This window comes from Phocoena phocoena, chromosome 3 (assembly GCF_963924675.1).
Source record: "Phocoena phocoena chromosome 3, mPhoPho1.1, whole genome shotgun sequence".
Classification (NCBI taxonomy): Eukaryota; Metazoa; Chordata; class Mammalia; order Artiodactyla; family Phocoenidae; genus Phocoena; species Phocoena phocoena.
Window position 1 is genome coordinate 93508522 of NC_089221.1, and position 13243 is coordinate 93521764.

At 34.4% G+C, this 13243-nt stretch overlaps 1 protein-coding gene across 1 annotated transcript in view; it reads left to right on the forward strand.

The window, feature by feature from the left end:
* Positions 1 to 13243, forward strand: part of YTHDC2 (YTH N6-methyladenosine RNA binding protein C2) — a 64890-nt gene that overhangs the window by 18164 nt on the left and 33483 nt on the right. The window contains exons 8-12 of the mRNA XM_065874043.1: positions 2575 to 2682; positions 3806 to 3954; positions 5712 to 5847; positions 9625 to 9751; positions 9964 to 10029. Of these exons, the coding sequence (XP_065730115.1) occupies positions 2575 to 2682; positions 3806 to 3954; positions 5712 to 5847; positions 9625 to 9751; positions 9964 to 10029 (586 nt within the window). The remainder of the gene's footprint in view (positions 1 to 2574; positions 2683 to 3805; positions 3955 to 5711; positions 5848 to 9624; positions 9752 to 9963; positions 10030 to 13243) is intronic.

Sequence of the window (13243 nt, forward strand, 5' to 3'; positions counted from 1 at the left end):
AATCAAATCTGGTTTTTCCACCAATCTTTAAAAAAATTATTGATTTCCTTCTCAAAAATTGAAAAAGTTGTATGTGTTTACCTCAGTGAAATAGTACAGACATTCAGGGAAAAAGTTCACAATCACCTGTCTTCTTTTCATTTCATATCTTTTCTTCCCTGAGATTACTTGATATTGAAGCCTAGTGTATATCCTGTCTCACCTTGTCCATGCTCATACAACATAGGTAAATATATACATATATATTGGGTTTATAGAAAATGGTTTTTACATAAATGGGCACATGCCATATACAATGTTTTGCAATTTGCTTTATTCATATGACAGTATATCATGAGCAGTTCTCCAGTTTAGAAGTCTAGATGTAGTTCATTATATTAAAGAACTGCTTTTATATTTCCTAGTGTGAATATACCATGATTTATTTAACCATTTCTTAATATTTGGACATTAGATTGGTCCTGGATTCTCCCTTTCCCCTACTATAAACATCGTTGTTATGAGCATCCTTCTACATATATTCTTATATATTGGTGCTCTTATTTCTAAGGATAGATTCCTGAAAGTGAAATTGTTGAGTAAAAGAATGTATCTATTTTTAATTTTAACAGTAAGATGGTTTTGTCATTTTACTTTTTCAAAAGGCTGAAATGATTCACATTTCCGCAGTTTATGGGGCTATTCATTTGTGCATTCTTACCAGTATTGTTTTGAAATTGATTTAATTTTACATAAAAATCTTACTTATATTTTCCGTAGTATTTCTCATAATCGTTACCCTTTTTTTGTGAAATGCTCGTATCCCATAATTTATTTGCCAGAACTACATCCTAAGTCTCATTCTGTATTACAGCCTGTACTTTCTTGGTCTCCTCTGTGGGCTTCTCTTCTTTTGCATGGTGCTTAAATATTGATATTTTTGAGGATTTTTCCCATGACCCATTTTTTTCCTCTTCTTCCCTTCCCTCCCCTTCCCTTTCCTCCTTCCCTGCCCGTCCCTGCCCTTCCCTGCCCTTCCCCATCCCCTTTCCCTTCCCTTCCTTCTTTGATTTCTTTGCTTTTTCTCTCTTTCCTGCTCTATGCTGTTCTCTACTAGGTACTGGGGGTGCACAGTTAGTTTTCCTGGAAGATCTCATTCTTGCCCTTGGCTTCTACTTTCTCTTGCACTGATGGCTCCTGAATCTTTATTTACCAGTTCAAACTGTTCTCCAGAGCTTTGGACTTGGTTGCTTATAAGCAGTTCACCTCTAATATGCCCAAACTGAATACTTAATCCTTTCTAAAAAATCTGCTTCTCTTGTGTTGCCTGTTTTGGTTAATCATACCATTGACCTAATCACTTAAGTCATAAACCTGTAAGTCTTTTTGCTCATAATATTACTGGGTGGTAAGGCACATAAAATTTATGCATCTGCTAATTGAAGGTCATTTTGGCACCTAACATTTGACATGTCTAAAACCAAACCCTGGCTCCCACAAGCCAACCTGTTTTTCTTTTAGCTTTCCTTGTCAGCCTCAGAAAATGACAACATCATCCATTGAGTTTTGTAAGCCAGACTTTCAAGAACTGTGGTTGACACTTCCTTATCATTCTTCCATATCCAATCTAATGCTGAGTTCTGTGGATTTTACTTCCCATCTATCTAGTCTGTCTGTCTCCTTCCATTTTTACTATCACCAGTCTTGTTCAGGTTATTGTCTTCTTCAGCGTGAACTATTGTAATTGCTCCTACCTGGTCTGTTTCATCCACTCTGGTTTCTTTTAAATCCATTCCCCATGTTGCAGCCAACGTGGAATTTTCAGCCAGATTTCTGAAGTGGAATTTTGATGATGTTAAATACTCTCATGAGCTTGAAACGTTGAACAACCTTTACCTCAGAATAAAGACCTAAACCCTTAATAAGACTTATCTATTTCTTCTGCCTCATCTTGAACTACAATCCCTTCTTCACACCCCTCTTCACATCATGTTCCAACTAGCTTGGCCTTTTAGTTCCTTGAGAACATCATACTCTTTCCCACCATAGGGGCTTTGTACATACTGTTTTTTTCTTCAAAGTATACTCTTTCCTCTCTGTGTAGCTTAGTTATTTTGTTTACTCCCTTCTCTTGATTCTCATTTTTCTCAGTGAGGGTGCTTTTCTTGATTCCTTCAAATTCTCCTATTATGTACTGTCATGGTATCTTGTACTTCTCTCTCACAGGACTTTTTACAACTTTATTTTTACATTGATGTTTTGGATTATTGGATTAATGTCAGATTCCCCTGCTAGATTACAAGCTTCAAGCTTCAAGAGAGCAGGAGGAACTCTGTTTCTGCTTACCATTTATATTCCTAGTGCCTAGCATGATGCCAAACAATCAAGTAAATAGTAAACACTGGAAAAAAACATGCAAATGAACAGTTGTCTAAAATATAGATCAGAGTTATATTTAAAGGACAATATGAGGATCACTTGACCTGTGGAATTGCCTTTGGATTAATACTCAGATTTATTAATTTGAGAATCTCATGTTTTTATGTGAATTATCTCTAAGATGCAAATTGACTGTTTGAAAAAATTCCTGTTTAGTACAGGGAAGACCATTTGAAGTAAAAGAAATGTTTCTGGAAGACATTTTAAGAACTACTGGATACACAAACAAAGAAATGTTAAAATACAAAAAGGAAAAACAACGAGGTAAGCTTTTTATCAAACAAATATAAAAGAAAATTACTATTGATATTGACTTTTTGGAGTACTCCAGTCTTATACTATGCAGATACAAGGACACTTGAAAGTATTTCTCTCTGTGTATAGTTGTAGAATATTATATTAGAATACTGTCCCATATGGAAGTTCTACATTCTGGTTTATGTCTAGAAGTTATAATCTATAGAGAGGAATTGAAAGGGGATGCCAGAGTTGAGGAGGCTGAGTGTGTCTGTATCCAAACATTCAACCACTATTTTAAGGAGGCAGAAGATTTGTGCTGGCTGTCCCCAGCATATGTTATAGAGTGGGAGTGGGGAGTGGGTGAGGAAGTGAAAAGGGTAGCATATGAGTAATAACAGGCTTATCTTTGGTATAATTGTTGAGTTTTTCAAATCTTGATATTGTTATGAATTGCATCAGTACTTTGAATTTAACATTACTTGCCTATTAATACATCTCTTATGATTTATACTATATCTCAGCTTTTGAATTAAGGTTAAGTTCCTTTTGCTTACTTTTAATTACATTATTCATGATGGAAGACTTGGCTTCAAGCTTTGATTCCTTTGTTTAGTTAGTATAACCTTGGACAAATAATCTTAACTTCTTTGGATTCTTCACTTGAAAAAAGCAATTAGCAATGCCTGTGTCACAGTGCAGTGCTGAATCACTAATATGTAAATTATAAAACTTCTGGTTCTCAAAACTTTTGAAGATGAAAATTGAATATAACTTGTATCTCAAACAGAATGGTGGTAGAAATTCAATAAATGATTTTCTACAAAGTGCTATATGCATATTAGTCATTGATTTAAACAGTATTTGTTATATGGCTAAAATACTGTTCATTAAATTATGTCCTGATTCAGAAGTAAACTTCTTACTAGTAGATGAATAGATGAGGTTTTATAAAGCAGTTTCATGTCTCCTTTTGGTTCAGCATAACACATTTTATTGAATGTTCCTAATTAATATATTTTTAAAAAGTAACTTTAAAATAAGGCCAACTTTTAGGTATTTTCAGATTCACTTAATTTTTTTTAAACAAAGAAATATATTTCAAAAAGCAAAGAATTTATCTACTTATTTTCTTTGGTAATTAATTTAGAAGAAAGACAACAAACCACACTTACAGAATGGTACTCAGCTCAAGAGAATACTTTCAAGCCTGAATCTCAGAGACAGAGAGCTGTCCCAAATGTAACTGAAGAAAATGATTTATTGGATGATGGTGGTGATGCCGTCTTCAGTCAGTTGGTAAGACCTCAGTGGTTTCACACTGCTATTTTGAGTGAAAATTGTGTAATTTAAAGAACATTTTATGAGATTATATTTTTTATTACATTATTAAGGCATAATTCCCTTAGTTTATCTTAGACTACAACACATTTTTCAGAATAATTTTCTACACACTTTTTTTTCAAATAATACAACATCTTTTATTGTTTCATTCTGAGTTAAAACTATTTCAATATTTTCTATAAATTTTGTGAAGAAAATAGTTGTAGATATTATGTATATATACATACATTATTATTGCTAGATATTTTATCATCTCAGAAGTTTAAGAACCTATGAGCTAAGCAATGCAAGATAAGCTAAGTTAGGAAAAAACTGAGAAAAGCCTCTTGGTATTAGGGCAAGTAATCAAGACTGATGTTTATACCACAAAGCCATGTGAATCTGTAAAATCAGTTACCCACTATAGACCTCAGTTTCTTTTTCTCTCTGCTTTTCTCCCTTCTATTTTGCCACAATATCTTTTACAAATGAAATATTTTGTAGAAATCCTGCCTGCTCATCCATCACTCTCCATCCCCACCCCTAAGCGGGGCTTCTGCTACTTTGGATTCCTTGGAGTCTGTTTGAAAACTGGAACCAGCGGATTTCCTAGGTCCCTTCTGGTCTTTGATTCTGGTTTAGAATTCTTTAAAAGGCATTGGTGATTAGTGAGATGGCTGGGACTATGCACTTTTTAGAAAAAGAATTTAACTCTTTTGAGCATGAGAAGCTACATAATGCAGATATGCTTGCAGTTTTCTCCCAGTGTTTAAAGTTCTGATGGCATCCAAATGAATTATAGTTTTAAAGAATGTGTACTTTTAAAGAATGTTTAAAAATTGTTATTTAGTGCAGGGAACATCCATTGGGTTCAGTGAACAGCATTTTGACCATTTTAAATTAGTGATTCTTTTTTTAAAAAATTACTTGTTTATTTTTGGCTGCATTGAGTCTTCATTGCTGAGTGTGGGCTTTCTCTAGTTGCAACGAGTGGGGGCTACTCTTTGTTTTGTGGTGCGTGGGCTTCTCATTGTGGTGGCTTCTCTTTGTTGTGGAGCACGGGCTCTAGGCATGCGGGCTTCAGTAGTTGTGGCACATGGGCTCAGTTGTTGTGGCTCGCGGGCTCCAGAGCACTGGCTCAGTAGTTGTGGTGCACGGGCTTAGTTGCTCCGTGGCATGTGAGATCTTCCCAGACCAGGGCTCGAACCTGTGTCCCCTGCGTTGGCAGGCTGATTCTTAACCACTGTGCCACCAGGGAAGTCCCTAAATTAGTGATTCTTAAGCCTGGCTGCACAGTAACATCTCCTAAGGAACTTTTAAAGTCCTATGGAATCTGGCCTCCATTCCAGAGATTCTGAAGTACTTGCTCTGGGGTGGGACGTGGCTTCAGTGTTGAAAAGCTCCAGGTGATGTTTCCTCTGTTGTGCAGTTGGGACATAAGACCACTGATAGACAGGTACATTTAGCAACATTCTTTCAGAAGCACAGTTAATATTGTGACTGTATCATACTCCTTTGTTGACAGGCTCATTCTCAGATAAAAGATGAATGTGAAAACAAGATACAATATTGTGAGTGATTATGTTTGTGATGAGATGAGAAACTTTTATGTCAAAGCCTTTGCTGTAATACCGAATGGTTAGTAGTTCTTGTGGCCGTTATGGCCATCTCATGTTCTTTGCAAGCAAAGGTTAAGCTGTTAAGTAATTTATAATCTTTGCTTCTTTTTAAAGACAGAAAAAGATGTGAATTGCCTTGAACCATGGTTAATAAAGGAAATGGATGCTTGTCTTTCTGACATATGGCTGCGTAAAGATGTTGATGCCTTTGCTCAGGTCTTTCACCTTATTTTAACTGAAAATGTTAGTGGTAAGTATAATTTATTTAAGTTTTTTGTATTACTCTTGAAGTTATTTATTATGATAGAAGTGTAGCTTAATTCATAAAATTCAAAATTCACTTTTTGTTCACAACCAATATTTTGTTCTTTTGGAGTACTATTTCAAATGTACAAATCAGGATCTTCTTATTAGCATAGTAGAATAGATAAGTATTGTATTAAATCAGGGACTCTTAACCTAATGTCTCCAGAATAGTTTCATGGGGTCTGTGAATATATGACAGTTATATGCAAAAGTATTTTTATGTGTATAAAATTTGTGATATAAATATACTACCCCCTATGCATCACCTTTACCCCTGGAGTATCTTGGGTTTTCAAAGAGATTTGTTATTTCAAAACAGGGAAAAAATGTTAATAACTTTAACTCTAGATTATTCATTCAATAAGTGGAAAATTTTAGTATACCTTTAGTTATATAGGTTTAAGTTCTGATTCACATGTACCTGCGTTATGTCACATGACATATTTTCACTAATGATTTATTCTGATTTCGTTAGTTGGTTATAATGGATATTGGCAATCAGGGGTGAGTTTTAGGACCCTGAAGGCTTTTAGGCAAAAGGTAGAATGATGATAATAAAAGGTCATTACTGGCAGGGATTTAGATGTCAAGTAATTTATCCCCTCACTTGAACTTCTCAGCATTATTATTACTATACTTGATCACTCCTTTCTTGAAACATGTTCTTCAGTTAACTTCTGATATTCCATACTTGATTTATTTTCTTCTCATCGCCCTGGCTGGTATGTCTTGGTTTCCTTGGCAGGATTTTTTTCTTTTTCTTGACCTCTGAATATGGAATGTCCCAGGCCTCAATCCTCAGACCTTCCTTCTATTTACACTTACTCCTTAGATGGATCTCATCTAGTCGAAGCTTTAAATATTTATTTAAAATGACTCCTAATTTTACATCTCCAATCCTGAACTCCCCCCTCACTTCAATACACCTCACCACTTGACATCTCCGGTTGGGAGTCTGTTAGGGGAATAAAACTAGATATTCCCCAAACAACTTGATTCTCTGTTTCTCTACCTCTCTCTCAACCTGCTTTTTCCTTAGTGTTCCCTTAGTGATCATTATCAGTTGTAGACCTCTTTAAAAATGCATGTGCCTGGCCATCCCAGGCACACTGAATCTAACTCTAGGGTACTACCATTCACCTAGTTGCTAAGGCAACAAAATATAAAATCATCTTTGACTTTGCTCTCATACCCCACATATAATCCATTAGCAAATCTTGTTAGTTTTACCTTCTAAATAAATCCCGAATCTCACATGTTTTATTTCCTCTACTGCTGCCATCCTAGTCAAAGCCAACATTTTTTCCTGGACTATTACAGTGGACTATTAACTGCTTCTATTCTTATGTTACTAGTCTGTTCTCCAGAGAACAATCAGATTGATCCTTTTGACAAGGAAATTGGATCATGCCACTTCGCTTCTCTTAGCTGTCCCATGGCTTTCAATTACACTTTGAATAAAAATCAAAGTTCTTTCCCTGATTTAGTCTCTGACAGTCTTTTTTATCTCATTTTCTACTACTCTTTTCCTTGTTCACTGTGCTTTAGCCACTCTTGTCTTCTTGCTCTTCATATATGCTGGCCCATTCCCATCTTTGGGCCTTTGCTTTTGTTGTTTTCTGTGCTTGGAACGTGGTTCCCATGGATACTCATATGGCCCAATGCCTGCTTCATTTAGGTTTCTATCCATAAGTTAGGAAATTTGAACTCTGAGACATGTTGCTTTAAAATATTTATAAAACATTTTAAAGTATTTTTGTATTATCTTTGACCCTCTTCCTAGATATTTCTTTAGAGAGTACTAGACTATTACTTTGATAATGGTCATCCATTATGACCATCCAGGTCCCTCTCCTTTATAGTTTTATTGGACATTTTCCGGAGCCCAGTATTCTAATGTCTTAGGCCATGTGTATGTAGTAAACTAAAATGTTATGGTATCTCTATGAACAGTAATTTACTTCCCATGTTTTTATTTCTCTTCTAAAATCTCAACTCTTAATTGGCACCAGAGTTGTGAATACTTCATGTGATCCAGGAAGCCTTGGGCTTGGTAGATTTTTTTTTAATCATATCAATTTCCCTCTGTGATCTTGTATAACCAGGTGGTAATTAGCTGGTTTTGTAAGACTAGGCATTCTATGGAACGCTGGATGCTAATCATCTATTGCTGCATAACAAATGATTCCCAAACTTAGCAACCTGAAACATCTATTATTTCACATAGTTTCTGAGAGTCAAGAATCTGAGAGTGGCTTAACTGAGTGGTTCTGGTTCCTAGTCACTCATGGAGTAGTAGTTAAGCTGTTGGCAGGGGTTCAGTCATCTTAAGGTTTACTGGGGCTGGAGGATCTGCTTCCAAGAAGGCTCACTCATATGGCTGTTGGCTAGAGGCCTCAGTTTGTCTCTGGCTGTTGGCTGAAGGCCTCAGTTCTTTGCCATCTGGACCTCTCCACAGGATTGCCTTATTCTTCCCAGAATGTGGCAGCTGGCTTCTCCCAGAGTGTGTGATTCAGAAGAGAAGAAGAAAAGGCAAGCAGGAAGCTATAGGTACCTTTCATGACCTAGTCTCCAAAGTTGCACACCATCTTTTCCACTTTATTCTATTTGCTAGAATGAGTCACTTAGTCCAGCTCACACTCAAGGAGAAGGGAATTAGGCTCCACCCCTTGAAGGGAAGAGTGTTAAAGAATTTTTGGATGTTTTCAAACTCCCACATTTATCCATACCCCAATTGAATATTCCGTTGAACAGTAATTCCCATATATTGAGTACAAATCATAATCTTTGCAGATCTCTATAATAATGCATGTTCCTGGCCATCCCAGACCTACTGAATCTTAATCTAGGAGTAAGGCATAGCTATCTGTGTTTTCAGAAATAAAAAGCCTGAAGTAATTCTCTCCATAGGTTCCTCTCCCCACCTTAAAACCGTTGGCTTATATTAATAACGGATACCATGTTTTAGAGAGTTGTTAAATTATGAGGATAATTGGGTATATATGGAAAATTAAATTTTTCCTTTTGTAATTATCTTAAATTTTACTACAGAGGTTTTTTTTCAGTGGTGATTTCTTTCTGAGATTTTGTAATTTTGTAATTTATGAAAATTTGTTCTCAGTAATTATAGTATGTTGCATTGCTTGAAATATATTCTAAGAATGAATTTAAATTCAATAAAAGTTTAATTTTTTCTCATGGAAGGGTTTTATGGGAAGTAAACTTCCTGCCAGTGTTATTCTCATTAAGCATCTAAGATAATAAGAACCTGGCATGATGGGGTAATAAAAGCAAAACAAAAGGACCTCAAAAAATCATTTTGAACTTTTCATTTGCCCTTTTAAGTATTCATTACCAGATACTGATGAAAATTAACTTTTTAATTCTTCTTTAATTATATCTTGTCATTTGGTCAAGGCATATCTAGGAAGATTACTTAAGGATTCTACAAAGCTAGTAGCTTTCCTTTTCTGTTTTAATTAACAACTATCTTTCCTTCTCCTGCCTTCCAACTGATAATACCTATTTCATCCTGCTTATACTAAGGACACATCAGTATCAGATCTTCTTGGATCAACTGAGTTAAAGGTTATACAATGCTGTTATATACTTAGGTAAAGGAGCAAGTCCCAGGTTAATTCTCCTAACATTCAAGAAAATTAAAATGATTTTCCAAAGTAATTTGGAAATGTAACATTTATGTATCTTTTCCTTCTTTTAGTGGATTACAGACATAGTGAAACCAGTGCAACAGCTTTGATGGTTGCTGCAGGACGAGGTTTTTCAAGTCAAGTAGAACAGTTAATTAGTATGGGAGCCAATGTTCATATTAAAGCATCAAATGGCTGGTAATTTTAAATTGCATTCATTCTTTGTATATCTTTGTATAACTACACATATCTTTTTTGATTTCTTGTATGTCTTTATATTAAAAGCTATTTGTAATAATTGCTCATACATCTTTACTTTAATGGGTGAATGAATAAATTTGAGTAACTGGTTTTATAATTTTGAGAATATTATTTCTCTTTCTTAATTCGATATCTTTGAATTTTGGCAGGATGGCTTTAGATTGGGCTAAACACTTTGGACAGACTGAAATTGTGGATCTTCTAGAATCTTACAGGTAACACTTTAGACTATTTTTTATTAATCCTGACTCCTTTTTAAAAAACTTAGCCATATAAATCATAGAATGTGACAAATGAAGGCTATTTATAGTCTCTTATCCAGATTTTTTTGTGTGTGTTTCTAAGGAGTTTTTCTAATAACAGCTTTCAGTTATTTTGTAGGTTGTTAGTAAGATCCACTGTATTATAGTATTTACCTTATTTTTTATTTTATCTTAAAAAAGAAGAAGGGGAATCTCCAGTTAAACTTGGTATTTGTCTCTCTGCATTTCCCCAAAACCTCACTAAATGGTAAGGAAGGAATATAAAATGTGTAAACTAACAAAGTCAAAGAGAATGGAAGAGGATATGCAACTGATGAAAGATGTTAGTAAATTTTTGGATGATATATGGCTAATGGATTACTGATGTTTGACTTAGCAAAGCTTAGAAAGCTGAAGCCTGAGTGCCTAAAGAGGGAAGTGCCAATGAGAAACAACCTCATTTTAGCTTTGAACTTCTTAGAGGCTCATTCAACTACTTCTGAATGAAGCAATGAAAGAAAGGGCTAAAAAAATAACAGAGTTAGTTGAAATTCTCTATGAGAAATATTTGGAATTTCAGATTCCCTTCTTCCCTGCCCTCAGGTGATACCTCTTTCCCACTGTAGCAGGATGTAGGAAGTTTATTGAAAAATTAAACCATTTAGAGTTTGGACTTGGGGTGACCAGGTACAGTGGGAGAGTGGGAGTAAGGTATCAAACAAAAGGGGTTTAAGAGAAAGTCTACTTAAAGACTAAAAGTTGAGATACCATCCACTCCCTTCCCCTGCTGTCCCTATCTCCTTTTCCTGTTTGAAGCTTATGTTCTTTGGCAGAAAACTTGAGAATTCCTTCCTGGAAAAAGACCAAGCCTAGAGAAAAGATTTAGAACTTTAAGAGGTTTGGTATTCCTTCAATGAAATGACCATCTTTAAACCAGATAACTCAATTTTCCCCACTTGTACACATGGAGGTTTTTGTGCTTTACTCTTTAAAAATAAACAAACTGCCACAGGCATTTGAGTGGAAAAAGCACTCAAACATCAAATAAACAGTAACAACAAAAACCCCCAAGAAGTTGAATAAAACTGAGCATCAGTGACCAGAAGAAAACTTCAAAAATAGTAATCGAAAATAACATTCATGAACCAGAAAACAGTGTGCTTAAAAAAAAGAAAAAAAGGAACAGACCACAAATCTTTGTTCAAATTTCATCTTCATGAGGGCTACCCAAATTTACCTATCTATTGCAATCTGCCTCCCCCACAGTTGATCCTCTTTAACCTGTTCTACTTTTTCTTTTGTCCATAGGACCTACCATCCTTTAATAAACTATATAATTTACTTATTTACTGTATTTATTGGTTTATTGTCTGTCTCTTCTCTCCAGTGGAATTTAGTAAGCTTCTTGTCTCCTTTGTTCAGGGACAGTGTCTGGATATAGATGTTCAGTGATTATTTTTGAAAGAATGAATAAACAAGAAAGAGCCCTTGAAAATTAAAATATGATAGCAGAAAAATAATTCAGAAGGGTTGCAAGGTAAAGTTGAAAAAAATTGCTGACAGAGTAGGAAAAAAAGACAAAAAAATAGAAAATAGTAGAAAAAGGATAGGAAAATTTATTTCCTATGTATTTTTTTATGAGGAAGCTGTTAGAGAATGTGTCCTACAAAAATGAGGAAGTGAAGTAAAACAGAGAAGAACACAGTAGATCCAGCACAGGAGATAGGTGAAAGAAATGCTTAGTATGTTGGTGCACAGGGCTGTTCCTATGACAGCTGCCCAGTAGGCCTTGTCTCATAGAAACAGAAGATAGAGAGCTCCGGGAGGAAAGTCCCTCTGGGGTAAAAAGGATTACCTGATCGTTTTGATCATATTAAAAAGATTTTATGAATTTGTTGGACACTTTGGGAAAATTAGTGCTAAGTACACAGAAAACTAAGCAAATAAAAATTAGACAGTAATTACTCAAGGAAAACCAAAAAGTTACAGAAGAAAGGGAGTGTAATCATAGTTTACTATTTAGCTCAGGGATAAATAATGTTTACATAGCAAAGTAAAGCTGAATGCAGATTTAACGAAAATTGTAGGGGTTTATGTGTGTGGAAACTATATGGGGGTGGGGGTGGTGACCTCATTTTTCATTAATTGGAGATTCACAGATAATTACTAAATTGTTAAATCAATAAATAGCAGAAGATGCATGTTGCTTAGAAATACAGCAGTAAATACCAAAAGAAATGGCTAAAAGAATTGAAAAAGGTCCTAGGCAGTGTGACTGGGAGTGGAGAGGGGTTTTTGTTATAACTTCTATAAAACCCTTGTTTATTAACACTATGTACATGTATTACTTTGATTTAAAAAAAAAAAGGGCAATACTTTCAAAATCCTATAAAACTGTTATAATTCTTCTTTTAGATAATTATTTTAGATAAATTTTGATGTTTATACAGAGTTTAGACATTTAAAGAAAAAATATATTTAAAAGAAATTTAAAGGAAATGTATTTTATAGTACGCTGATAGCTTTTATCTATTTTCAACCGATAAGACTGTCAAAAAAATAATAGAGTATGAAGTTAAAATATATTAAAACATCTATTATTCAAGAACATATAAAATGTTTTATTTGACTTGGGTTTTTGTATTTAAGTCTATAGATGAAGTCTCGGGTATTAGATGAAGTAAACATTTGAAATATGAAATTAGTTTTATCATTTTAATTTCATTAAATGATAATGTAGAGTCTCAAAGTCTTGGCAGATCCAAATGCTAATTCTGGTGTGGTGGGTTTTATTATCATTTCATTAATAGCACCAGAACTTGCACCAGAACTTCCTTTTAATGCTAACACTTTGAATGTTCCAGATACTGTTACAGTGTTAGGTGTAGCTCAATATGTACTACAGATTACCATGTAAAACAGTTATCTGGATAATATTTTAATTATCCCAGCTAAGTCAGCTTTCTTTTTATTCCACAGATCATGATGTTATCAACTATAAATTTCAAATATTTAAATTAAATTTATTATGTTTGCTGGATTATTGATACTTGATATCTAAAGTTTATAGCATTAAACAAAGAACATAATACCTCCTTAATTTACCTGGTAAAAATAAGAAAACAAAAAACTTGGAATGTTTTAAATTGGATTTAAAAATTTTAAATACTACAATTATAACGTTGCA